The sequence below is a fragment of the Patagioenas fasciata genome, chromosome 3 (assembly GCF_037038585.1).
Source record: "Patagioenas fasciata isolate bPatFas1 chromosome 3, bPatFas1.hap1, whole genome shotgun sequence".
Classification (NCBI taxonomy): Eukaryota; Metazoa; Chordata; class Aves; order Columbiformes; family Columbidae; genus Patagioenas; species Patagioenas fasciata.
In genome coordinates this window covers 82,209,214-82,234,161 of record NC_092522.1, presented here as the reverse complement: position 1 = coordinate 82,234,161, position 24,948 = coordinate 82,209,214, and the positions used below count along the sequence as shown (strand labels likewise).

The following is a 24,948-nucleotide window of genomic DNA, read 5'->3' as shown; positions in this document are numbered from 1 at the left end:
TAAAGTACAATACCAAAGAGTTATGTAAGTTCATAAAAAAACCCCAACGAACCAACAACAACAAAAAAACAACAAAAAAAAAAACCCACAAAAAAAAAAGACAAAACACCCAAAATTTTGGTTCCAAAACAGTTTAGAAAATCTTGTAGGAAACAGAGCTAAGTCAGGCATGAACATAATTGCTTCCAATTCCAAGGGAGCCTACAATCAAGAATGCAATTACAAACAAACCCCTGTATCTTTTAACTACAGTCCACACAAACCATTTTTTTTTCCTGTTGTTCAAAATTAATGTAATTTTATTTCGGTATAATTTCAACTACATTTTACTGCTAAAACAAAAATTAACTCCCACCTTCCAACCAGAGATTTCAGCCAAGTGAGTCATACCAAAGAATGCCAGTCAATTACACATTTTATCAGAGCATGTGGCATTTGATTATTAAACACAAAGTAGGTTACTCAAAGGCTGTACTAAAATTCTACAGATTATGCAATAACAGCAAACAAGTAGGCATGCAGCATAATAAACGACAATATCTGCCTATTGAAATAAATTATTTCAAATAAAATGTAAATGAATGCCTCAAAGTAGCTGTTCTAATTTCTGAAGCATGGAAAACTGATTTTAGTAAAATATCAAGATGGATTCTGTCATAAATCTAGAAATTAATTTAGGTCACAGGCAGCACCTCCAGTTCCTTATAAAGGACTACTATTTTTTATTCAAACTGCTACTGTTTGATGATGTATAAGTACTTTCTCCCCTCTGGCAAAATCTTAGCTGTCATAGGCACATATATTAATGGGAGAGCAGTAAATCAGAAGGGCTTCCAACAATCCCACTAGGGTACTGGAAGACTGATGCCAAAAGAAAAAAAAAAAAAAGGAAGTAAAATGCTGAAGGCACAAATCGACAAATCAATAGCATCAGCCTGAGAAAGCAACACAGGTGTCCCAGCAACAAAAACAAAAGAAAGAACGCAGACAACAGTTCAACTCAGCAACAAGCTTATTAACTGAACCCACTGACATGTTATCCAGAAATATCTTACACAAACCTTCATTTCTTTCTTAATTATTTCCATTATCAGAAACAACCAGGAGTCCTACATATGAAGTCACACTATTTACTGCCCTTAATTCGGAGGGTTAAAGTATTTAGTCAAAGAATTAACATTACAGGACCCAAATTGCCTTTCTGCTGTTTAACGTGAGGTTTTTTTACTTGCTTTGCTGTTTCCCCAAGTTGGTGTAAGGAAGGAAGAAATCCTGGGAAAACCACATACTTCAGAAAAATAGCACCCATAGAAAACCTCCTTCCTTGTCTTTACAGGGTGAAGAAGGAGCTCTACAATGCTAACAAAAGGAAAACTTGTTCCTGGGGTGAGCTGGGTGGGCCCAGTACCATTACAGAAATCTGCCCAACCTGGAAAGGAGAGGGCTCCGAGGATCTTCTCCAGTTTCAGATTCTAGTCAATGCAGGCTCATATAATCCAGATTATGTCTTCCTTTCCCTTACTTTCCCCTGTTTTAGATCTCTGAAAGGGATACTCTTAGAAAAATGACTAGCTTTTTTTCCTCCTGCTCAGCCATCAAAAACGCTTTTGGAATTCCACTTTCTTCCTCCTCCAAAAGCCGAGGAGAATGAATTCCGCCCAGCTGCAGACCTGGGTGTAACTGGTAACCAGACTGCTATCAATTGGGAGTGTACACTGCTTACTGGTGAAGAGACTAACAAGATCAGTATTTCAAACCTTTAAAGACAATACAGTATGCATTTGCATGTGTACAGAGACACATCCCTTCTGATTTTAATAGTCTTGCTTTCAGAACTAAACACTAAGAAATGCATTTAACGTTTACAGAAACACAATTTAAAAGGACAGAAAAAGATATGTAACAGTGTGTGGAGTCCTATCAAGACTCACTGCCTCAAAGAGATCCTGGATAGTGGTTTTTTTAACACACAATTTGCCCTGAAGATAGCATGGACAATGAAGCAGGGAGCTAGTTTTCATTTTTCAGACTTTAAAGTCACCTGAAATGAAGGAAATCCATATGGAGATGACAGTGAGAAATGGAGACTGGGATAAAGAAATCCTACTGTAGAAAAAGATTTTGATATTTCTTGACTTAGCCATTCACTTTAGCAAGCATTTCTGTTCTAAATATTTTCGTATATTTTTCCCGCTTGAAAGGTAAGTTTTTTTACCTCATTTAAAGGAAGAAAGACTCTCTTTTTAAATAGCACCTAACTTTGAAAATTCAGAAGAAAGGAGATTTTCTTACAGCAAGGTTGTACTACTGAGAAATGTTCTGGAAGTTTTCTCAGAGAGGCACGTTCCTTTCTCTTTTTTGTATTAGATTTTGATGTCCTCTTGGTAAATTATATCTCCCAGTCCAAATGCTGATCAAAAGAGGATATTATGCTTCTGAAGCCATGGGTATGAATAGAATTCAGCACTACTTTTTTATTCTAGACATACCAGAAGAGCTAATATTAACCAGGTAAAACTCTTTAAAAATGAACAACTTGAGAAGAGTAGGGCTTTTCTCTACCTGTGAGCTTTATAATCTCTGGATCACTCCTGATGGCTACTTCATGACAGTTTATCTCCTTATACCAAAAAAGATTTGTAGATTTTATTGCATCTAATGCATTCAAATTTTCCAGAGCAAAGAACCACTCTCTTCCTGGAAGGAAACAGAATGGCATCTAAAGTCAGTAGTAATACAGGTCTTTTCAACAACTGCAAGTAAAATTACACTGGCATGTAATTGGAGATGAAGGCCCCTTACAGAAGACTAACATCAGAGTAAGCACCTACAGAGATGGACAGAATACATCACAGAAGGAAAAAGAGATTAGACAGTGATGAAGCACCAAGAGATGGGAAAATAAAATAGCATTATCTTGCTCCAAAGGCACTTTAGATTGCACATTCTATGTAATTTTTCTGTGTAAGCACTTATATAGTTTTCACAAAAAGCTATGGTAATATGAACGGGATAACAGTTGACAATGTCAATCTGAAAAAAAGAAGTACTCTCCTACATTTGATCTCTGTTAAAATGCAGCATGGCTCCAGAATTAAATAGGTCTAGTAATCAAAAAGAAAACTCTAATGTCTAACAATTTAGTGATAATTCTGTCATCCCTATTTTCTTTGCCAATTGCTAAGTGCAAAAAAACCCACAACCCTTTGATTTCAAATACTCTTTCTTCCTTACCACCTTTTCCTAATTTAAAGATGCCCTAATTTTTAGTTACACATAAACACAGAAGTGCATGCAATGGGTGGGTAATGTTTATTTAAAAGACATATGTAAATGAGTAACTACTGTACAGAATCACTATCTCATATACTTACTATATGCATAAGGTTAATTCCTATATATGGACATTCAGCTGCTAACAGTGGTCTTTGTTTATGCACAAAATGGGAAGCACATACAGTAGAATATCATAGAATACAATCCACTAAAATTAACAAAATTTCTGTACTTCCATTTCCATAAGAAAAGTAGCAGGAATCAAGTTCACTATTAGCTTTTACCAAGAAGCACCTCTACAACTTATTAAAGTGCAGGAAATGGGAAATAAGTGTATCAGAAAAATAAAGCTGTAGAGGAAGCAGAAGGTATCTCAAGTTTACAGTCCTCTTTTGCTTCAAGTAGTTTCAGACTTGATTAGTTTTATATTGCAGATAAGAACTTAAGAAAAAAGCATTATTCCATTTTATTAGTATCAGATTCCAATAGGGAATAGCGCCTTCATGATCAGAGTCTATCGGCTGACAGAATCTATCAGAGTGATCATCCGTATTACTCAAAGGTCCTGATGCCATTTGCCATTCTTGGAACTACTTGCCCTATTCAGCTCCAATGCTTTTGTGGTCTCTGATTCACTTCTCACTTCTGCCTTGCCATCACAAGTACAATTAATCAGCTAATCTTCGAGATGTCAAAATACATTCAGTCCTCCACGCTATTTCCTCTCCTCAAGAAAAGCATTCTGTTCAGTAACCAGACAAATGTATTTGACAATGCAAATGCAGCTTACACAAATTCTCTTCTCATTTGCAACACTGGTGTTTTCAAAAACACTATCAGTACTGTTTTATTACTCATGATCTTCAATAAGAATTGCCCTTTTGTTCCAAACTCTTCTTATTTCCAGTATAAATAGGTAGCTAAAAAGAAAAATAACCTCCTAATAAAATTTGCAATAAGCTAACAAAACATTTATCTTGGATTTAAAATATCAAAAGTACAATTTCAATGAAAGCAGTAACTTTAGTAAAAAAAATACAAACCTAAAACTAGATGTGGTGGGTTGACATTGGTGGCTGCCAGACTGCCACCCAGCCACTCTCTCGCTTCCCCTCCTCAACTGGAGAGGGGGAGAAAATAAGATGGAAAAGCTTATGGGTTAAGACAAAGACTGGGAGGGCATTTACCAATTACTGTAACAGGCAAAACAGCCTTGGCTTGGGAAAAATGTCCATAAGCCTTCGTCTCTGCTGTCCATTCCTCACGCTTTTCCCCCGTATCACAGTGGGGTCCCTTCTGCAGGGTGGAGTCCTTCACAAACTGCTCCAACATGGGTCCCCTTCCATGGCCTGCAGGTCCTGCCAGGAGCGTGGGCTCTCCATGGGCCACAGTTTCCTTCAGGGCATCATACACCTGCTGTGGTGTGGGGGCCTCCAAGGGTTGCAGGGTGGTGATTGGTTCCACCATGGCCTCTTCCATAGGCTGCAAAGGAATCTCTGCTCTGACCCTGGAGCACATCCTCCCCTCCTGCTCAGGCCTTGCTGTCTGCTGGGTTGTTTCTCACACTTTTTTCCTTACTCCTCTCTCTCAACTGCTGCACAGTGCTTTTACCCTTTCTTAAATACACTTTCCCAGAGGTGCCACCAGCCCAGCTGCTGGGCTGAGCTGTGCCCTGCAGTGGGGCCATTGCAGCACCTGCAGCCCCCCGCTGCCAGCATGGACACCCCAACACTGAGCACAATGTGCTCATAAGGTGATGAAAAGACATTCTGCTTAGTTATTGGTGGTTTTTGGTTTGTTTTTGTGTGTGTGTGTGTTTTAGTGTTTCTTTTTTTGTGTGTGTGTGTTTGCTTGTTTGTTTCTTTGTTTGGTTGGTTTTTTTCCCCTTAATTGAGATCTTGGAAATCATTCACACTTCTAAGCTGCTCGACACTTTTGGCACTACTCAAATCTGAAGCTTTGAAGGATTGTTTCTTAACAAAATGTTAAGGTAGTTTTTACATAAACAGTGGGCAACATTAAGAAGCAACTCTGAAAGCAATGTGATTTTACCTTACAGAGGCTAAAGAGCAGAGAACAAATATGACAGCTAGCTGCCTGCTTTCTAAATGACAATTCAAGTCAGGTTTAGCAGGACTTTCTTCACCCACTCCTCCTATTTCTTTTTAAACTGAGCTGCATGGATAAAAATTGTAATCTTTCACTTCATGCCTCCAAGTATTTCACTGACACTGGACAATACAGCAAACAAATTTAAGCTTTCAATTTGATTTATTTGAACATCTTGCAATTTTTCAGAGTTGTGAAATCACAAAAAGTATGAAGAAGGCAGTTAAAAAAAAATGGGTGAATGAATGCTACTCTAGGATTCCTACTTCCTACTTGTGTTAAGGAGAAATCTTTAAAAGCACTTTAGGTTGAAAGCACACTAAGGTCGCACACACCATTCGCTTCTGGCACTCCTTTCTTTAATTGGACATGCAATTAATTTTTGTAAATCCATGATGGAAGAAAGATGGAGATATCTGGAGTCCTGCAGAAATCTAAAAGTTTCAGAAAAGTCTGTTTCTCTGAAGGCTGACAGGCCTGTCTTGACAGTCATGCACTTCAGTAAATGTCTTCGTCTACTTTTGTGTACTTGAGGCACTTCAGTACTATGTAAACACTACACAAAATACAATACATTCTAAATTAATAACCTCGCTTTCTGTAAAATCAGTTTCTTGCTCAACAGGAACAATAACAAAAATTGAAATATTTTCCTCTATTAAAAACAATAACAAAAAAAAATCTATATTCCAAGTGTTACAAAGAAAAAGTATTCAATACTTCAGAAGTGGTAGAATTGGGACTATTCACACAATAGTTTGATTCCTTTTCCCATAGTATTTATTTAAAGGACAATAAATTTTCTTCTCCTGCTCTCTCAATCCCTTTAACTCCAAGAATATGAGAAGGAAGGGAAAGAGATACATGAGGTTTATAGGCTGGGGAAATTAGCCTGCTTTCAAAATTTGACTAAATTTGTTTTCAACTACACTATCATTTTAGTGACACAGGAAGCACTGATAATCTTGCCTTAACACCAAGACATATCTGTAGCGAGTAAGACTCATCACAGGCAGGCAGGCTTCAAGGCAAAGTAAGAGGTAGGACCAATAAAAGAAGTTTGGCTTATATTTGCAGGTCTGAGGCAGAAAATAAAGCAAAAATATTACAGAAAATTTATTTTTACTTTAAAATATCAGTCTCACTTATATGTACTTATTTGAATCAGGATGATAGCTGTTGACAAGGACTGTAGTGTAACACATCTTGTACAAAATTGCTGAGGTATTAGTATAAGGGTGAGGAATATTCACAGTAAATGAAGATGTAATAGTAAAATAAACTTCCTTACACATAAAATTAAGTATCTTTAACAGGATTATATATATTTTTTTTAAGTTTCTACAGGTGGAAGAAATTTTGATAAATTTTCACTGTACGGTACCAAGGATCTTAATTTGGTTTCTTGTTATATATGTACAAAACATTAAAGAGAAATTATCTCCTACATGTTTTTTCGTGGCCACTACCTTTAAATGTTAAGAACCGTTAAGGTCAGAAGACATTTCTGCAAGTCCCAAGAGGCTACCACTGTTTTGCATAAGTTAAGGAAGAATGCTGACCATCAATTTCACTGTGCCCAGTGCAGGGCCGCGTCTTCAGAATTGGTAGTTACATTATAAATCTATACTTCTCCAATCCCAGTTGTATTCTCCAAACTTTCAATAGATAACTATTACTACTGTTGCAAACACAAGGTCAAAGATAACTCATCTGAAAGCCCACAAGCTGGTTTTGCAGTTGTGCTATATCCTTTTCTGGACCATATAAAGCAAAGACTAAGTAGCTCTATATATATATATATATGCACACTCAAAAAAGTCCGTAAGTACAATAATCCAAATAATCCATTGCCTTCTAATAATGCACTTCATGTTATCTCAACTGCTAGTCAGCAAAATACACAATTGATTACTTATGAATATTTTCAATTTAAACATCAACATACCAAAATCAACTTACCAAACTATAGATTATGGCTAAAGTATGCTTAATATCATTAGTTGTTTAAGTGATGTCTAAGGATCAGAATTTCCTAGATAATAGTTATGTCAGTATATGAACATGCTTAGATAACAGTAGGTCAGTACACAAACATGCTTAGAATAGAGTATGCAGGAAAACTATCTTCTGTAGGGAAATAAGCTTCCTTAGATTGTTTTTTTAATAAGGAAAAGAAAGTGAAAAGTTAATATATCTTTACATAGACTACGAAAAAATGCTTTAAAAATGTACGATAAACTCTCTGCAAGAACCAGTACAATAGCTAGGGTTATTTGTTTTTGTAACAAGTTTATTTTCTTCTGTTCCCAGGTTCAGTGAAGCACTTATTTATGTACAAATTATTTGGTAATGAACCCTGTTTGTCTGAAATAGTGAAGCAACATGTCAGATATTTACACTTAGTCCTTTTCACAAAAATGTGAAGGGAAATTGTGCCTTTCCCTTTTAACATACATCTCACATGTTACAGCTATGTAAGTAGTAGCTGTAGTGTTCACTGCCCAAGATCTGAGCAGCAGGTTGGAAGACTGAAGAGCCAACAAAACAATTATTTTTATTTTTAAGGCAATTTGATTGTTGGTAAAATTAGAAGTAACTTTTTTGAAAAGCTTGGCTTCTGAAATGTGTTGGAACCACAGTACTGTTAATGAATATTCAAAGTATAGTGTGGAACAACATGGAAGTAAAATCATCTCACGTATAATACCATAAAAGTCTGGAGCCACAAGAGACATGGATGCCTTCTGGATGAATACAAATGACAGCATGGAAAGCACAGAGCAAGTTATTTTTGAAAAACTGTGCTATGGACCTTTTTAATGGTTGTATCTCTTAAAAACATTAAAAAGGATTTTATGCCATCATAAAAAGAATGCAAATTTAAAACACTCATTACTATTTTTTTGGCTAGCATTTTCACCTTTTAAAAGTATTTGTAGAAAAAGTAATAAAGGTAGACCCCACTATACACTAAGGGTGGATTCCTGAGAGGCGAGACAGCTAGCAATTTGTCAGATAAAGCAATTTGCCCTCATCAGAATATGCATAACAGATGCATGTAATGACTTACAAAACACGTGTATTTAAATACACACAGACAAAGTATGAAGGATGAAGCATGAAGGATGGAAAAGAAGGGGAAAATTATCAGGACTGTCACTGAAGTGCTGCTCCTAACTAATACCTGACAATCACCTCACTTTTTACATCTTTCACTGTGACCAATTTGATTCATCTGAAGATGAAAATGAAGATGGTGAAAATGTAACTGCTCAGAAAAGAGGCAGAAGACAACTGTCACAGAAGATTTATATCAGGCCTTCAGTTTCCCAGGAGAATCAGCTGGGATCTTTTGAAACAGTGATCCAGCGTGAAATCCCTACTCCTGCCTTTTATTCCCTATATTACATACACTATCCCTGTGTATTTAAATTGTGTGCAGGTATCCACCTGCTATAATGTTAATTCTTACAGGAAAAATGGCTTCACTGTTTAACACAGGGACTTCATCTATTACATTAGTAAAGGCTAGAAAGCAGGGTATTGATTGGCAAAGCAATTCTACAAATAAAAAGCAACATATATCAGAGTATTCCTGTCTGAGAAACGTATACATTAGAGAAGCTGACAAGTAAAATAAAGTTTTGAAGCAATAATCAATATAGGGTAAAATAATAATCCATATCAGGTAAAAGGCAATGAAAGAAATCTGCTAGGATGAGGTGGTTTCAGTGCAAAGTTGATGAAAGAAATCTTATGAGTTTTCACAGGAAACAATACATGCAAAGAGCAATAAGCAAGATCCAGAACAAGTGTGTGTACTTCCCCCAGTTTATAATAAGGCTATATATTTTCTGTGCACTTTGATAAGCCAGGATTAAACAAAGCCCACTGCTGGGCTCCAGAGTCTGCAAGAACAGCAGCAGCAATTGCATCAGTAACTCTCAGATCAGTGTTTTTTCTCCTCTGCATCTCCTACAGTTCTGATTAATCATAACAAAAGACTGGCTAGCCACAACAAACGAAACAAAACAAAAAATATTTCACAGTCCCAGAATTTTTGGACTTTATAAATTTTTTTAACCTTTCCAGTGTTTTGAAGAGCAAAGAAGCAAAACTACTGTTGATGCAAAAGCAAAACTGAAATTAATCAATGTTGTAATTGTAGTTCCTTTGAAAATCTAGGAGCTAAGTTTCAAGTCACAAACAACATAATAGTTTCCAAATTTGTCCTCTTCTGAAGACCATTCTTCTTCCACCTCCATTCCCCGTAAAAGTTTAGGAACCACAAATACACTACAGTTCAGATCAGTGTTTCCATCCTATGAAGTATATACTAAAATGTAGAAATTCTTAAACAGTATTTGAAATTAAGAAATTTCAAAGCAATAAGATGAGTGCATAGCAGGAAAAAAAAAAAAGGATTTTTACCTAGGTCCTCCCCTTGTAATTTCTTCTTGATTTTCACACATAAATCTACTTTAGCCTCTTCCCCAAAAACAAGTGAAGAATTATGCTACTAGTGGTATTTTGGACTGAAGCTGGAGAGCTTGATGAAGCAGACAGCCTCTCTACACTTGAAGTTACTATGCTGTTCTAAATTAACACTTTGTATATAATGAATAATTTCCCATCACTAGTGTAATACAATTTCAACTTTGTAAATAATTTTCCATACACAGTTCTTAATAATGCCTAGGGTTTTTTTCTTACTTCTTTACTGGATGTAAGCAGTAATGATTTAGCAATGATGTTAAGAATTGTGTCGCTAATTAGCAAGAGAAAATAGCACTTTTCCATTTTACATTTATTCTGTTCATCAAACTTTTCAGTTACATTCAGAGCAGTCTTCTCCACTGTCACTTCCGTTTTGGCAGTGATTACACATGCTGTCTCACTATTAAAACTCTGACCTACTTGATTAGTTGCCCTAGCTGAAAAGTATTGTGAAAACAGCAATTTTAAAAGATAATTTGGAAATATTTTCAATTATCAAAAGTCCCTATTGAAAAGTTTTCTATTTTGTAAATCCAAACGTTAAGCAGATGCCATTGTAAAGTAATTCTGATAAAGCACCAGTGATATTGCTGTTAGTCATTGATACTGGTTTGTTATTTAGTGGTTGCCACACCACTGTGACTATACGCATCAATATTTATGCATATACATCTTCTAATAAAGAAGATTGTTATGCAGGAGGTTGTAGGTTACTGCAGTGGTTCTCTTTATTATTAATCAGATACAGATATCTTTTCTTGTCATGTGAAGAGTTTTCTCTAGTCCTATCATAAAAACGTAAAATACATCAAAGCTAAGACTAGCAAAACATAACTCATCTGAACCAATAATTACTCCAAGTTACACTTATAAATGTTCATGTCAATAATAATACAACCAAGTCCTATTCTATCTATTGGACTAGGTAGGAGAAGGAATGGTAATTGCAAGGAACTTCATGTAAGAACAGATACAAAAGTATCTTAATATTTTGGAAAAATATTTCACTGACACAAACAGCATTTGTGACCAGAAGCATCTGCTAAACCAGAAAAATCTACATCTAAGCAGTACTATGGGGCTAAAAGAGCAAATTTTATTAATATCTATGAATGTTTAAATGCTTAACCTAGCAATGGTCTTATACTTTTCCTCATTTGTCCTTAAAAAGGAAAAGTAAGAACAGACATTAACAGGAACCTACAGCTTTATTAACTTTTTTTTTTTTTTTAATAAAAAAGAAGGTATTACTTTGATATATTTACAACAACATTTTTACAGCATTTCAAATTTATTTAGAATCTGCCATTTGCAGACCAGACCTTCAACTTTTCAAGGATGGTTATTATCAGAGAATGCCAAGTCTGAAATTACGAATGTTAGGTTCTTACAAACACACACATACAATACTTGGTTTGTAATCCTGAAAGGCTGGGGGCACAATCCACTAAGGTCACAAGTTGGAAATCAGGTAAGATTTATACAGAGGTTATACACAAGTGGGGTGCCATAGCAGGAAGACTAAATGGGAGAAACCCAAAAGCTAATGAGCCCATTACTGAAGATATTTCAGATGTATTAGTGTTTTAATCACATTGAATTCAAAGTCACAGTTTAGAACATAACCAGTGTAATTACAGACTCAGCGATAACATTTCAGCTGCTTCATCAGTACTTTCACAAAAAGTTTTTAAGAAAAAAGATGAATATACCTATGAAGAGATAGGAATACACACACAGAGAAATTTTAACACATTAAGCATACCTGTGTTCGCAGAATTTCACCTTTTGACAGTTGCATATCACCGGTCAATTCTTTCACAGTAATGCCGAGTGGTTCCAGACGCTTGCTGAAGTAATTTGTCATTTCAGCTGCCAAAGCCTTCATAGGAGCAACATACACAATCTGCACCAAAAGGACACAGGCTTGATAAATGAGCAAACCCCACAGCATCGTTTGTTTCATGGCAACCCTTACAAATCACAATTTATTGTGAAATATGATGCCAGGCACTTAGAGTGAAAAATCTTAATAGTGATATATGAAAAGTAGTTACCTTTCTTGGATAACTGTGCAGCTGTTTAAAGGACAATGGATTTTTGTTTATACAGCCTCATCACTTTGAAAATTGGTTCTGCATCAAAACTAAACACGTTTTCATAGCTTTTTACTCACATAATAAGATTCTTAGAACACAAATAAGAATAGCTCTAACAGTAATTAAGTAAATCAACAGCAGCCTTAGCTTTGACTTGGAAAAGTCTAATACCCTTGAAAACTTCCTGATTTCATATTCCACATATAACGGGTTTTATGTTACAACTTAAAAGCTGTTACTTGGTTCATTACATTCCTACCTTAAACTCATCCTTTTTGATAACACCATGCTGGACATGCTGGCGAATTTCATGAAGGATTGTCAGCATGGCAATGTTCGTCTTCCCAGCGCCAGTGGGGGCACAGATCAGCATGTTCTCATTTGTGTTGTAGGCAGTCTCAAAAACTATAGATTGGATTCGGTTTAATCTTTTCATGCCTTTAAAAGCAAGTTGTCCAATCTGTTAAAAAAAACCAACAACATATGTGTTTTGGGTTTTTCATATGCGTATATGTGTATACATATATGAATCATTAAAAAAAACCAAAAATACATACACATGGTAACAAAACTTAGGATACTTGTTGAAATATATTTATTATTCCAAGGTTTTTATTCTGAGGATACCACTTCTGCCCAACCTTCAAATATTGAAATCATAAGGAAAACAAAATACAGCAGAATAACATCTCTTAAAATTAACTAAAATCTTTAGCTGCATACTACTTCGCATTTGTTTTCAATCAAGACTGTAACCAAAACTAACGTGCAGTAAAACAACAATCTATTGATAATTAAACATCAGTAAAACAGCAATGGTCTGATTAGAAGAATATACATCTTAGAATAGAAGATGACAAACTACAGCTACTCAAATGAAAGAAGAGGCAGCAATACACAGGAACCTGCTGAAGAAATAGATGATTTAAGAATTATTTATGATTAATTTTGTGTAAAAAAGTTTAATTATGAAAACACACACAAAAATTCAATAACAACTTTCTCTTTGCTTCTGAGGAAATCTCCATCTTGCACTTGTTAATGTTCAGACCTTTCTCCAAGAATACTTACAACGAACTGCAGGCCCCAAAAGGAACATATAACTTGGATGCACAGTCTCAAATAAACTTAGAGAATGTTTTCAAAAATTAAATTATGTAGCTAATGTAGGCAATTATAGTTGTTATAGCTTAACGTATGTTTAAATCTTATAAAGTACAAATAATAATTTATAAAAATATATAATTTTTTTTCTCCCTAGTCTCTCTGAAAAATGAGATTTTCACCAAGAAAGAACTGCTGTAGCCAGTTACTATTTCTGCATTTGAAGATCCTAAAACATTTGCAACTGAACAGACCCTTAAGATAAAAAGTTAATTTTGTAATAAACTTGCTTTTTGTCAGTTACTTTTCACAGAGAGTTAAAAGAGACTGCAGAACACAGAAATTGCTTCATTTCCACATGTTTAACTACCTCCACTGCTTCTACAAATAATCATGAAAAGTACCTTACTGATATTTTTTACAATTATCATTTTTACTTTAATTGTAGGACACCACAAAAGTACAGCCCTGAGAGCACATTCTGAAAATCTCCCTTTCCATTATTTTGGACACTTTAGTTAATTTACAGTAATTTCCTGTGGTAATAGTTTCTCCAATACTAATAATATTTCCAATTCTAAGCAAATTATGTGAGCAGGACTCAATTTATTACTACATCAAGTAATGTAAGCTTCAGAATGAGAGCTTTCTGAGCTATGCAAATCAACTATTTTATTTAATGTTATAACGGGTCAGTAGGTCTATCATTTTGCTGGAGCTTCTTGGTAGTGACCTCATGAGACATGTTGAGATGCAAAGTAAAATTTTAAGTTATTAAATATTAATCAATAATAATAATATTACATTAACAATACACCATTTTCACAGTACGTGACAAAGCTCTAATCTTAGACGTAGAGGCATAACACACTTAAGGACTGGCCAATTGTAGTTTTATTCTAGAGGACTTTAAAAGAGGACATAAAAGTCAATGAAAATGCTATGTAATGAACACACTATTTCTTTTTGAAAAATGTTTTCAATTTAGCAGTACTTTTGTCTCAGCAAAGCTTTCTGTTTGAAAACTTTTTGTGCAACATTGTAAAAAAAGTTCCATTCAAATAATGGACTGCATTTGTATTTACAGGACTGACACATCTCAAATATACTCACATATCTGTTCCAAACTGTTTAAGTGTCTTCGGTCGAGAAAAAAAAGAAAGAAAGAAAAAAAAAGTGTATCTAATCCAAGTACTTTCAGTACTTTTCATCAAGTTTCTTCAATTTTTAAGCATCTGACTTTCAGGATTACAATAATTTTCATTTTTAATATTCTTCCACAGTTTATTCTGCTTGCAAGATTGCAGGGAGAAAGCTTATTTGTTTTGCACCAGGTTTTGTATACATAATGTTTACTTGGTGTATCATCTTCAAAACTCATTGCATCTTCAGGAATGAGACTATTACAAAGTATTAATGGGTTTCCTGGAGACCTCCTGATTACCTTAGTGCTTATCAGGGTTCAATCAGCTATTTTTATGGCCTCCTTAGTCATTTTAGGTTTCTAATTTGCCTGTTACTGCATTTTGAGATTTCTTGACAAGTCTTTGAAAATAGCTACGTTTTTCCTTTTCCACCTAATTGGTTTTAGAAGCTATTATAAACACCATCAAGTTCACACTGATAAACACTGTTTACAGTTACTACAGAGAGAAAGTCATGAACACAACTGGTGATTAAAGAGTTGAACTAACAAAACACCACCTTGCACAACACATACATTATTTAAAGAAGCAGTTTTTAAACCAAAGCAGAAACCCAGTTGTCTAAATAAAGTCAGGTGTGAGTATCTTCTGCGAAGAACTACAGTAGTTTTTCACTCACATAATTGAACACATGTAGCTTTACACATACAGGTCTTTTTACAGTCATGTGAAACAGGAATATTAAGAACAGAATAAAGAGTAATAAAAAAATAAAACCTATAAAAATTGATTAAAAAGTAGAAGTATTTTAAAAATAATGGTGTCCTGACTAGACTCTAGACTTTCACTCAACACATTAATTAATTTTCAAGCAACTTAAAAAGGCAGACACTGACATATCAATAAACAGTCACAATCACAATGCACAGTCAATATATAATGTTCATTGAAAGGTGGCTCCGCAAGAACATATTAAGGATTTTAAAAGCTATATGAGAAAAGACTTCCAGAGAAAACACTACCTTAAGACATCTTCAAACCAATTCCCCATTTGGTTGAAAAAATTTTAGATTATCCTTCCCCAAAACTTTGTTTTATTCCAAACAGTAAGTACAGTTAAGTGCATAATCCAAAACCAGTGGTTATGCCCTTAAAAATCACTAAGAATAAAATGGAGAGTGGACAGAAACGCAACAGTATGTACAGAGCTTCTCAGTTCGACAAACCTATTAAAAGACTGATTTTTTAATTTGTCATTTGCCCAAAATACCTAGTTAGCATGCTGAAAGTATTTTTTTCCCTCTGGCATATTAATGGCAGTCAAGACTTCTACAGACCAATTATTTTTCAGATAATCCAGTGAAATCCCCTCTTGCTTAAAGGACTGGTAGCCACTCGATGGCAGAATCTGATTTCTCTGAAGGTGAATGAGATGCAACATTCTTCGGCTTTCTATTCTACAGCTGATTTATCCCTAGAATTCTACACAAACGAAAGGAAGTTTAAGTAGAATACAATCTGAGTGTTATTCTTGACACACAATTTCATGCGCAAGGTGGTGCCACTTTTAGATAAGCATTAATCAATGTGAAAGACCACTGAGAAGCAACTCGTTCCACAAACTAGAAGATGACACTCAAGGTAGCTCTGATCCAAATGTCGAAAACCTTTACTTTTACTCCAGTGAGGTTTCCAATACTTTCCCCAGGAATTCACCATTACAACTAACACATTTATAAGTAAATGAAATTACACTTAATGAACATAGTCTAAATGAGTCATTTCATTAAAAATAGATTTATGTGTTAGTGCTCTAACAAAAATTAAAAAATAAGATGAAACTGCTAAATGTCGTTTAAATCATTAAAGTAATATTCAAAATGAAGACCATACGATTCAGTCTGCAGGCAAGCTACAGCTCGGAAACACAGTTGTTTTAACGACACCGTAATAAGTCTGTTCTAAATAGCACATACCATCAGTACTTTAGACAGAGTTTTAGTCATGTAATTCATGAGGCAGACCTTGCAGTTCTATGGAATGTAATAAATATGATAAAGAAGATACTAATTTTTTTCCCCAGGTGCACCTTCGAATCCTGCTATGGTCCATCTGCAGCCTATAGCATTCATCCCTCACCAGAACGAAAGGGTGCTAACTACAAATTCCATTAAAGGCTGAGATCTTCTTTTATTCTCAGTCTCACTTCATGCATTAATACTAGTTGGCAGAAAGAGCTTCTCAGATACAATTAAGATTAGTATCACAAATTTGTACTTGGTGGCCCAATGCGCTCTTAAGTCAACTTCAAGATACAAAGCTAGTATTTTAGTAGCAGCTTCTAAATTCAATATTGGTGGGCACAGACATAGCATTAACTAATCTATGCAGGGCAACACTAGAAAAAATATATACATACTTAATTTTTAGCAATTTATCCGGAAAATATATTTGGGTGTTATCTCCCTTAAAATTATCCTATTTTATTGATTTATCTGTAGGATATTCTCTTTATATTCCTCATTCTAAAAGAGACTTTTGTATAATCCATGTTAACTTTTCCAGTTTTCATTAAATACTAGACAAATTTTCTCATAGTATGAAATAAATAAATGTTAGTCATCTGTCCTAATTTCCACAGCATAAAATCACCTAAAATAAATGTTCTATAATGACGACTTCTTCTGTCATAGTCTAACAAAAGAATAAAATTACTACCCATTTATCATAAAGATAATCCATTGCACTCATAAACCAAGTTTAAACTTTCAGCATTTTCCCTACTCATTGGTCTAATTTTAATGTAGATGTATTTTAATCAAAGTACCTTAAATATTTCGGATGCAACAAATCCCACTCTGCAGTCATTTTTCCTATTGCACTTTCAATTAAAAATATAATTAATCTAACTGGTAATAGCATGAGTAATCCATGCTGTTTTACAGAAAATCCGCAAACCTTAGGAACTAAAGTTCGTATGTCCCTCCCTGGAGGTGTTTAAAAGGCATTTAGATGAGGTTCTTAGGGACATGGTTTAGTGCTGGCGTTAGGTTATGGTTGGACTCGATAATCCTGAGGGTCTCTTCCAGCCGAAATGGTTCTATGATTCTATATGATTCTATCACATCTAAGAAATCTCTAGGTCATATTTCCCCTTTGCTGTACTTTGGAATGTTAGTTGTTAAAACACATATCTATGCATACACACTCATACACAGACACAAAAATACATTTGTGTATATATATATGCATATAAACATAACAATTTGAATAAATACATTCCACTGTCCCTTCAAATTTCAAACATTTAGCACTCCCCCATCTTTCTAATTATGTAGGTATACATTTAAGGCATTTTTTGTGACAGTGAAAATCCAATATTATTATAGAAGATACACTCAGAAATACCAAAGATGTTATAGCTGGAGACTTCCACACCCTCCCTCCCCGATGATACTTTTAATATTCTGTTACTTTCATGGAGGTGGTAGCTCATGATATTTAGAAACAATAATAAATAAAAATGTATCTATGTGGACAGCATAAAAATCAAATTATTTTTATATTATCTTAGGTGTACTACGTGAGAATATAATTTCCTACCTCATTCAAAGACTCAAATGTTGTCTTTGACAGTAGTATATACATTTTAAGCAAAGGTTCATAACACTTGAAAGAAAAGCTGCATGATGTTTGGATCTGCTCCATTTAGCACCAATTCATATCAGTGAGATTTCATTGGACTTAGGGGGACGATTTTTGTAGGAATACGTCACATACATAAAGACATGAAAATTATGCAAGCGTAACAAACAGAGCTTAGCACTGGCTTTGGCCATAATCAGCATTACAATTTCTTCAAGTAAGTACAAGTTATATCTCATCCAAGGTGTAGTACCTGCAGAGTTATATGCTATAAAGGAAGCTTGGAGTAAAACATGTTAGACAGATGGAAGGAACAAAAGGCACAAGGGAATCAGCAGCTGGTTTCAAAGCTGTACTTGCTACAAGTGACTAAACTAAAAGCAAATCTTGCATGGTATGGCTATCCATCACACTATTAGGGCTCATCATAGAATCATTTAGGTTGGAGATCATCTAGTTCAAACCCCTGCTCAAAGCAGGATAACCTACATCAGGATGCCCAGGACTATGTCCAGTTGGGTTTTAGATATCTCCAAGGATGGAGAACCCACAACTTCTCTGGGCAGCCTGTGCCAGTGTTTGACCACTTCACAGTAAAAAATTATTTTCTTGTGCTTAGTTGAAACTTCATGTGCTTCAGTGTGTGCCCATTGCCTCTGGTGCTGTCACAGGGTAGCACTGCAGAGAGGCTGGCTCTCTCTTTGTTAATCATTCTTACATCGCGTATTTATATACATCTGTAAAATTCCCCCAGACCCTCCTCTTCTCCAGCTCTCAGTCTCTCCTCACATAGAAGATGCTTCACTCCCTTAATCAGATTAAGAAGCCAGATAAAAAATTCCTAGAAATTACAGATAATGAGCCATAAGGGTAAAATTATTCTCTGATGTTCTAGAGAACACAGACTCACAGCCCATGAGACTTTCCTGAATATGTTTTTAATTTGAATTAGACATCATCTTCTAGAAAACTATGTAGTCTTGATTTTGAAAATGATCATTACATTCATGGGTTAATGCTATAGGTATGTAAGCAGCAGTAGCCAACAGACACCAGGGAAATTTTCACACCTTCAAGTTGTATTAGTGTCATTCAACTAAAAATAAACACTGCATAATTTTCCTAGATTCTGACAGGGAGTTCACAAGAATAAAAATGTATCCAGAGGAAAAAATAAACAAACAAACATGTTCATCATCTATGAAAGGACTATCCCTGCTTAGTTGAATGTGGGATACTACTCAAGAAATTAAGTCTGACATTAGAAAGGAAGGAAAGCTATCGTAGCACACCAACTATAAAAATCATTACATTTTTAGTTTATTTGGAATGCTGTTTTTTTAAAATCTGATTAAACATCTCCCCTCCAGACTTTCAGACTTCATGTTTGCCACGATACTGAAAATGTTATCTTTCTGACAGTTTTTTAGTACTATAAAACGTGAACATTCTAGACAGCTTGTAACAGCAAATGCTCTTCAACAAACAAACTTTCATTAAAGAACCAGTCTCCATCCAGAGGAAGTCCAGAACAGTTCAATTAAAAAGTAAAAAAAAAAGTAAATCCCACTAACCATGATAACATAGGTACTCCTGAAAAAAAATCCAGCCAATTAAAAAAAATAAAATCAAATAATAAACCCCTCCCATGTTGTGTGTGTTTGTTTGTTTTGAAACCATCAGTCCTACCTATCTGCCCTCTTGAAGAAAGAAGAGAGATTTATTCAAAAGTTTTTTTAAGGAAAATATTTAATTTCATATAAAACAGCTAACATGCGTGAAGTAAGTTCAACAAAAATCCTTTTAAGTCTATCCATATATTGTCACCAACATTATCTAAACTCTTCTCTCGACAAGCTACACTACACAAACAACTGCAGCAGTCATACATCATCTATAGATTTCTGAATCATTCAGTCATTAATCTATATTTAAAAAAAAAAAAAAAAATCGAGAAATTTCCTTTCGTTCAATGTGCAGATTAAAACTGAAGATTTCTGCATGTATAAACCCAAAATCAGTTTGATGAAAATGATGGGAAAGCACCATTGCTCCAAGGCTGTCACTGCTCTGAGTTAAAATGCTGAGATAGCTTGGGGAATCTCTGCCCCTCACTGGGAGAATTTTTGTGTTCCTCAGCCTAGTTATAACATGACAAAAGATTATAGACACAATGATTATACCCTCTGGTGATTTGTTTTGAGGAAATGGATAACAAAGTGTTTCAGAAAGATTTTTCCACAAAAACAACTATTTCTATAGCACAGCAAATGTAAAGAAATTTTGGCATCCAAACAGACACACAGACGAGATTCTGATTTCAGTGACACTACTGTAAACTCAGAAGTATCTCATGTCAAGAAAATTATTTCAGATTATAGTAATGAAATGGAAAATAGAACACAGCCTCCTCTTAGAGCTTTCTGATGCCATTTGTGAATTACACAGAAAAATTACCTTGAAGTAATGCAGCTAGTAGGAAAATAGCAAAAGGAAAACTGGTGACAGTTGTGGCATTTCCTAATAACACCAGAAGTTAAAATTTTATCAGGATAGAAGGATTTAACTTGCTCACATTTCATCCATATTAACAGTATCAAATAAAGGGGGTTTCCTTGAAAATTGTTTTAGAAAAGTAATGCTATACAAAGCTAAGAGCATGGAAGAGTGAAATACAAAAATCTCTATGAAGTTTAAATTATTAAATTATTTAAAATATTGCTACTTTTAACAGCAAGGGTCCTCCTGGACTGCTATGTATTGACACCTCCTCTACCATCATCTCCCTGACTCTTTGAGACGGAGCAACGAGGAAAGTGATGCTTATATGCTATAAGTTTACGTTTTTTTCCATTCAGAGAACACTCACTCTCATATTTCTCACACCTGTATACAGAGTCCTAGCTCCACTGATGGCATATCGGACCTTTAATTTATTTTCCTGTGAAAATGTAGTGTGTCTCTTTAAAAAGAGAGAGAAAAAAAAAATCACTGTTAGAGGCACACTGTCTCAAAAGTAACTGTAATCAAAGACTTAATACAGAAATCCTTTTTCTAGTTGTTCAATATAGACACTGCAAGGCAAAGGGAGAAACCAACAAATAAGAAAGGAAGATAACAAGGGCATTGTAAAAGCCATTACGTAAGTTACAGCTATTGGCGAGAAAAGGGTTACTCTACTAACATGGAGCATAAAAACTGAAGCCCTTTTATGTAATCAATATAAAACAGTTTTAACTGACTTTTCACAAATAAAGAGATTATGATATGATAGTACACGCAAACTACTTGTTAAAAGTCATTTATTGCACCAACCCACACTTCTGAACTAGTTAGCAGAATTTTGAAACAACTGCATGATACTGAGAGAGATACAATTTATTCTTTTCCGTCCATATTCTTGTTGCAGATTTGAAAGAATGTCACAACTGCAAAGAAGGAGGAATATTTACACAGAAGTTTCCTTCATTACGTTATGTTCAATGAAATGTAATTCCTATGCATGGCTAAATAAAATCATCTTCCTCTACAGTTCCATGCAAATTAAAGGTTCCTATTTCACTTCTCCAGATTGATTACCAATATCCTACAGAGGAAATAAACGTTTTCTACTATTATAATCATTATTTTTATTATACAATGCACACCTATTTATGCATATTAAAAAAAAAAAAAAAAGACGACTCTTATTTGATGTGTTCACTTCCAATATTAGATTAACTGGCAGGATATTTCCAATTTTCCAACTAGACTTCAGAAAAAGTATTTTGTTAAGATAAGATACGAAACACACCAAAAAAATCTTTTCCAGTTTAAGGAACTTTACATTACTTTTTTTGCTCCCTGTTGCTCTGCAGGCAAACAACTGCTACTCTTCAAATATTTCAAAACTTCCACTATATTAGTAGCTACCGTGTGATCTTGAGGTTAATGGAAACTGCAAGTCTGAGATGAATAGCCTATCAGATATAAAGCCAATCTTTTAGTCATGCAGCTTCTCTATATCAAAACCTTTTATAAACACTTAAAAACCATTTTGTGATTTCTAACTGAATCCCTTGATGGACAATCTCAGTCCCATTTCTATTACCTAAAGACCTGGGACATTCTTATCCTTAATAAGAGATTCATGTCTCAAGGAGAGTACTGAAACTTGTGCTAATTACAGACAAACATAAAAATCAGGCAAACTGTAATTTGTCTAAAATATTTTCAGTGCCAGTTAATCTTCTAAGTGCTACAGCACACCGGAAATTAGGGTATACTTCCCTCATCTTTGAAAAGTCTCACTTTGAAATTACATTTCTTAAAAATGAAAAACAATTTTGGTCTCAAGTATAATTTTAATTAGGATGTAAAATGCTATCCTGTATTTCTCTTTAATTTGAAGACTGGTTACTCCTAAGAACCAAAGCTTGCCTTCAGCTACGCTACCAAAGTGAAACAGACTACTGCATTCCTCTACAGTTGTACTATGAATTTCCATTGAGAAATGGCTATCCCCTAAACAGGGTGCAGCAGAAGCACATTATTCACTAAAACTACTACATTAAAAACTTTACAGACCTCTGCATGTGCTTTATACCAAAACGTCTCTATGTTCCGTCAACAACATAAAAATACCTCTCTGAAGAATGAAAAATGAATATTTAAAAAGTTGCATTCTCAACTTAAATATTTCACTTATTACGATAATTTAATGAGGTCAACAAACATAACAGCTGCAAAGTCACTAGGTAGATATAATTGGATTTCAAATCTTACAGTGATTAAGTGCAAGTGGAAAAAAAATGCCATGAACCAGAAAGCTGCATTTCTTTGAGCTACATGCAGCTGCACTGTGGCAGAACGTGTCTACCTGAAATGTTCCTTGGATTTTTATTGGTCATTGGTTTTACTCTACAAAATTTAACAAATAAAAGTCACTCAATTTTACACTCAGTTGAACATCACCATTTGGAGCCTAAATATTGTTTTTGAAAGCAAAGGTAAACCTATCTTTAAGAGAGAAGGATAACAGCACTTTATAATTTTATATACTTCTAAAATATAGATACCTTTCGTTTTTTCATCTTTAAGCCCTAATTAATTCAATATTATTTTATGCACAAAAAGACATTAGTTCTAATGGTACATGTAGAAGCCACTTTAGGATAATATTTTCAAACTATATACTTTAGCTTGTCCGTAACATATGCTATAAACTAGTTCTTCCTAATAGTATGTAAAAAACTCAGAAACACTGAGTGCTCTGAAGGGTAATTATATTTGAAACTACTAATAATTCTAACACATCAAGTAAAAGTGAAAGAATGGCAAAACAGAAGAATATTCTTGGGAGAATAACTACTGCTGTCATAATCTTTCTACAACTCAATTTTCTTTTCTGTTTCAGTTAATTTCACACTATTGCTAACCAAGGCGGCAGCACTGTTTTACAATACAGATGTTAAAAGACTAATTCTACAAGACAAGACTGCAAGTACAATCAGTTGTCTTTTTTTTTTTTCCTACAAGAACACAGTTATTTTGTTCTCCCTAATCCTGACTAAACCAGCAGCATTCACGAAAGTTCTTCTACTTGATCTACCATAGGAAAATATAATTAGGGGAGGGAAGATGAATGTTTTATGGTAAGGTCACCAACGTGTGGGAACAAGCAAATTCCAAGTATCAAAAGACAAAATGTACAACAGTATTAAAAAACATTTGGGAAATTCATCTAACGACTTCTGACTGTAAAACATATTTCTGTGTCTGCATTGTCATCCATAACAAAAGAAATACACTGTGAAGAATAAAGAAACATACACTCTCACAAAACCCCAGTGAGGTTCATCTCTCAAACTAAGCCAAACAAAAAACTGGAAAGCCGCTCTCTGGTAGGATAATCTCTTCCATACTGACTGCATCTTTCACTAAGACACTACACACAGGGTAGCTGAGACTTTTGGCTGCCCTATCTGGGTTTGCTTTTACTAAAACAAAACCATGAAATAGTTGTTCAATAAGAAACTTTCACAGACTCCTATTGCTCAGAAGTGGTGATCTTCTGCACAATAAACACCAAACCAAATATCTTTTTTTCTCAAGTATTCAGAATGAGTTTCACTGTTTGAATCTTTACACAAATTAAAATTCTGATAGGTAAAAGCAGGTACTTTGTTAAATTACTTCTAGTTACCAGCAGATGCATCTATTCCCACAGCGGCTCAGCAGGTGCTTTTCAGCAGCTGGTGCCCTTTACTGGTTTGCCTTTATAAGTGTTCCCATCAGATTTTCAACCATTTCAGAGACAGCACTACACAATATACACACACTTGGCAGCTGTGCAGAAAACGAAACAGGCTTAACGTTTTATTCAAATCAGATGCATCCAATTTTATCTCATGTTCATATTAAAAAGTGAATTTCCCTATTCATATTTACAATCTGCATGAAAAGGAGCAAACAAAATCCCAAGTAACCAAGAATATGCAATGCTCACATGACAGTATCTACCAAATATTTTTCAGAAATTTCTGCTTAGTCTATCAGACACAGACATGCTAGTTTAAAGAATAGACTAAAAGAAATTAAGCTCCCTATATTCACCAGTTCAGACATTCTCAGTATTAGACTTCGAACTATATTATCAATTAATTGTTCTTGTCTTCAAACTTGTACTGCCCAAGACATAACTCAGATTTCACAGAGTTCTTCTCATTGAAAAAAGGGGCACATTACAATTACCTAGAATAAAGAGAGTACCTCTAAATGAGATGTGTTTAAGTTTCAGTTAGAACTTCACTAATACAAGCACATTTGAAAATACTGTTTCATGTTTATAAGGACTTTTTCTTGCTCTAACTAAATCTACCAGTGTTTATCACATTTTCATTACTATCAAGCCTTTGAAAATAAAAATGTGCTCAAAAACACAACCCAGACTGACACAATAAAGAACGTTTTTATCCATTTTTCATAGCATCCTTTCCACCCTCAACATCTTAAATGTAGCTTGTTCACGTAACACAACCGTCAAATTTCTCCCAAGATGTTAAAAGGCTCCTATACGAGTATGTAAACAG

General features: G+C 34.6%; 1 protein-coding gene across 4 annotated transcripts in view; it reads right to left on the bottom strand.

The window, feature by feature from the left end:
• Positions 1-24,948, bottom strand: part of ASCC3 (activating signal cointegrator 1 complex subunit 3) — a 263,881-nt gene that overhangs the window by 183,554 nt on the left and 55,379 nt on the right. For all 4 annotated transcript variants that reach the window (XM_065835259.2, XM_065835258.2, XM_071806703.1 and 1 more), the window contains exons 9-10: positions 12,244-12,444; positions 11,651-11,791 (exon numbers count right to left, since the gene is read on the bottom strand). In XM_065835259.2, the coding sequence (XP_065691331.2) occupies positions 11,651-11,791; positions 12,244-12,444 (342 nt within the window). The remainder of the gene's footprint in view (positions 1-11,650; positions 11,792-12,243; positions 12,445-24,948) is intronic.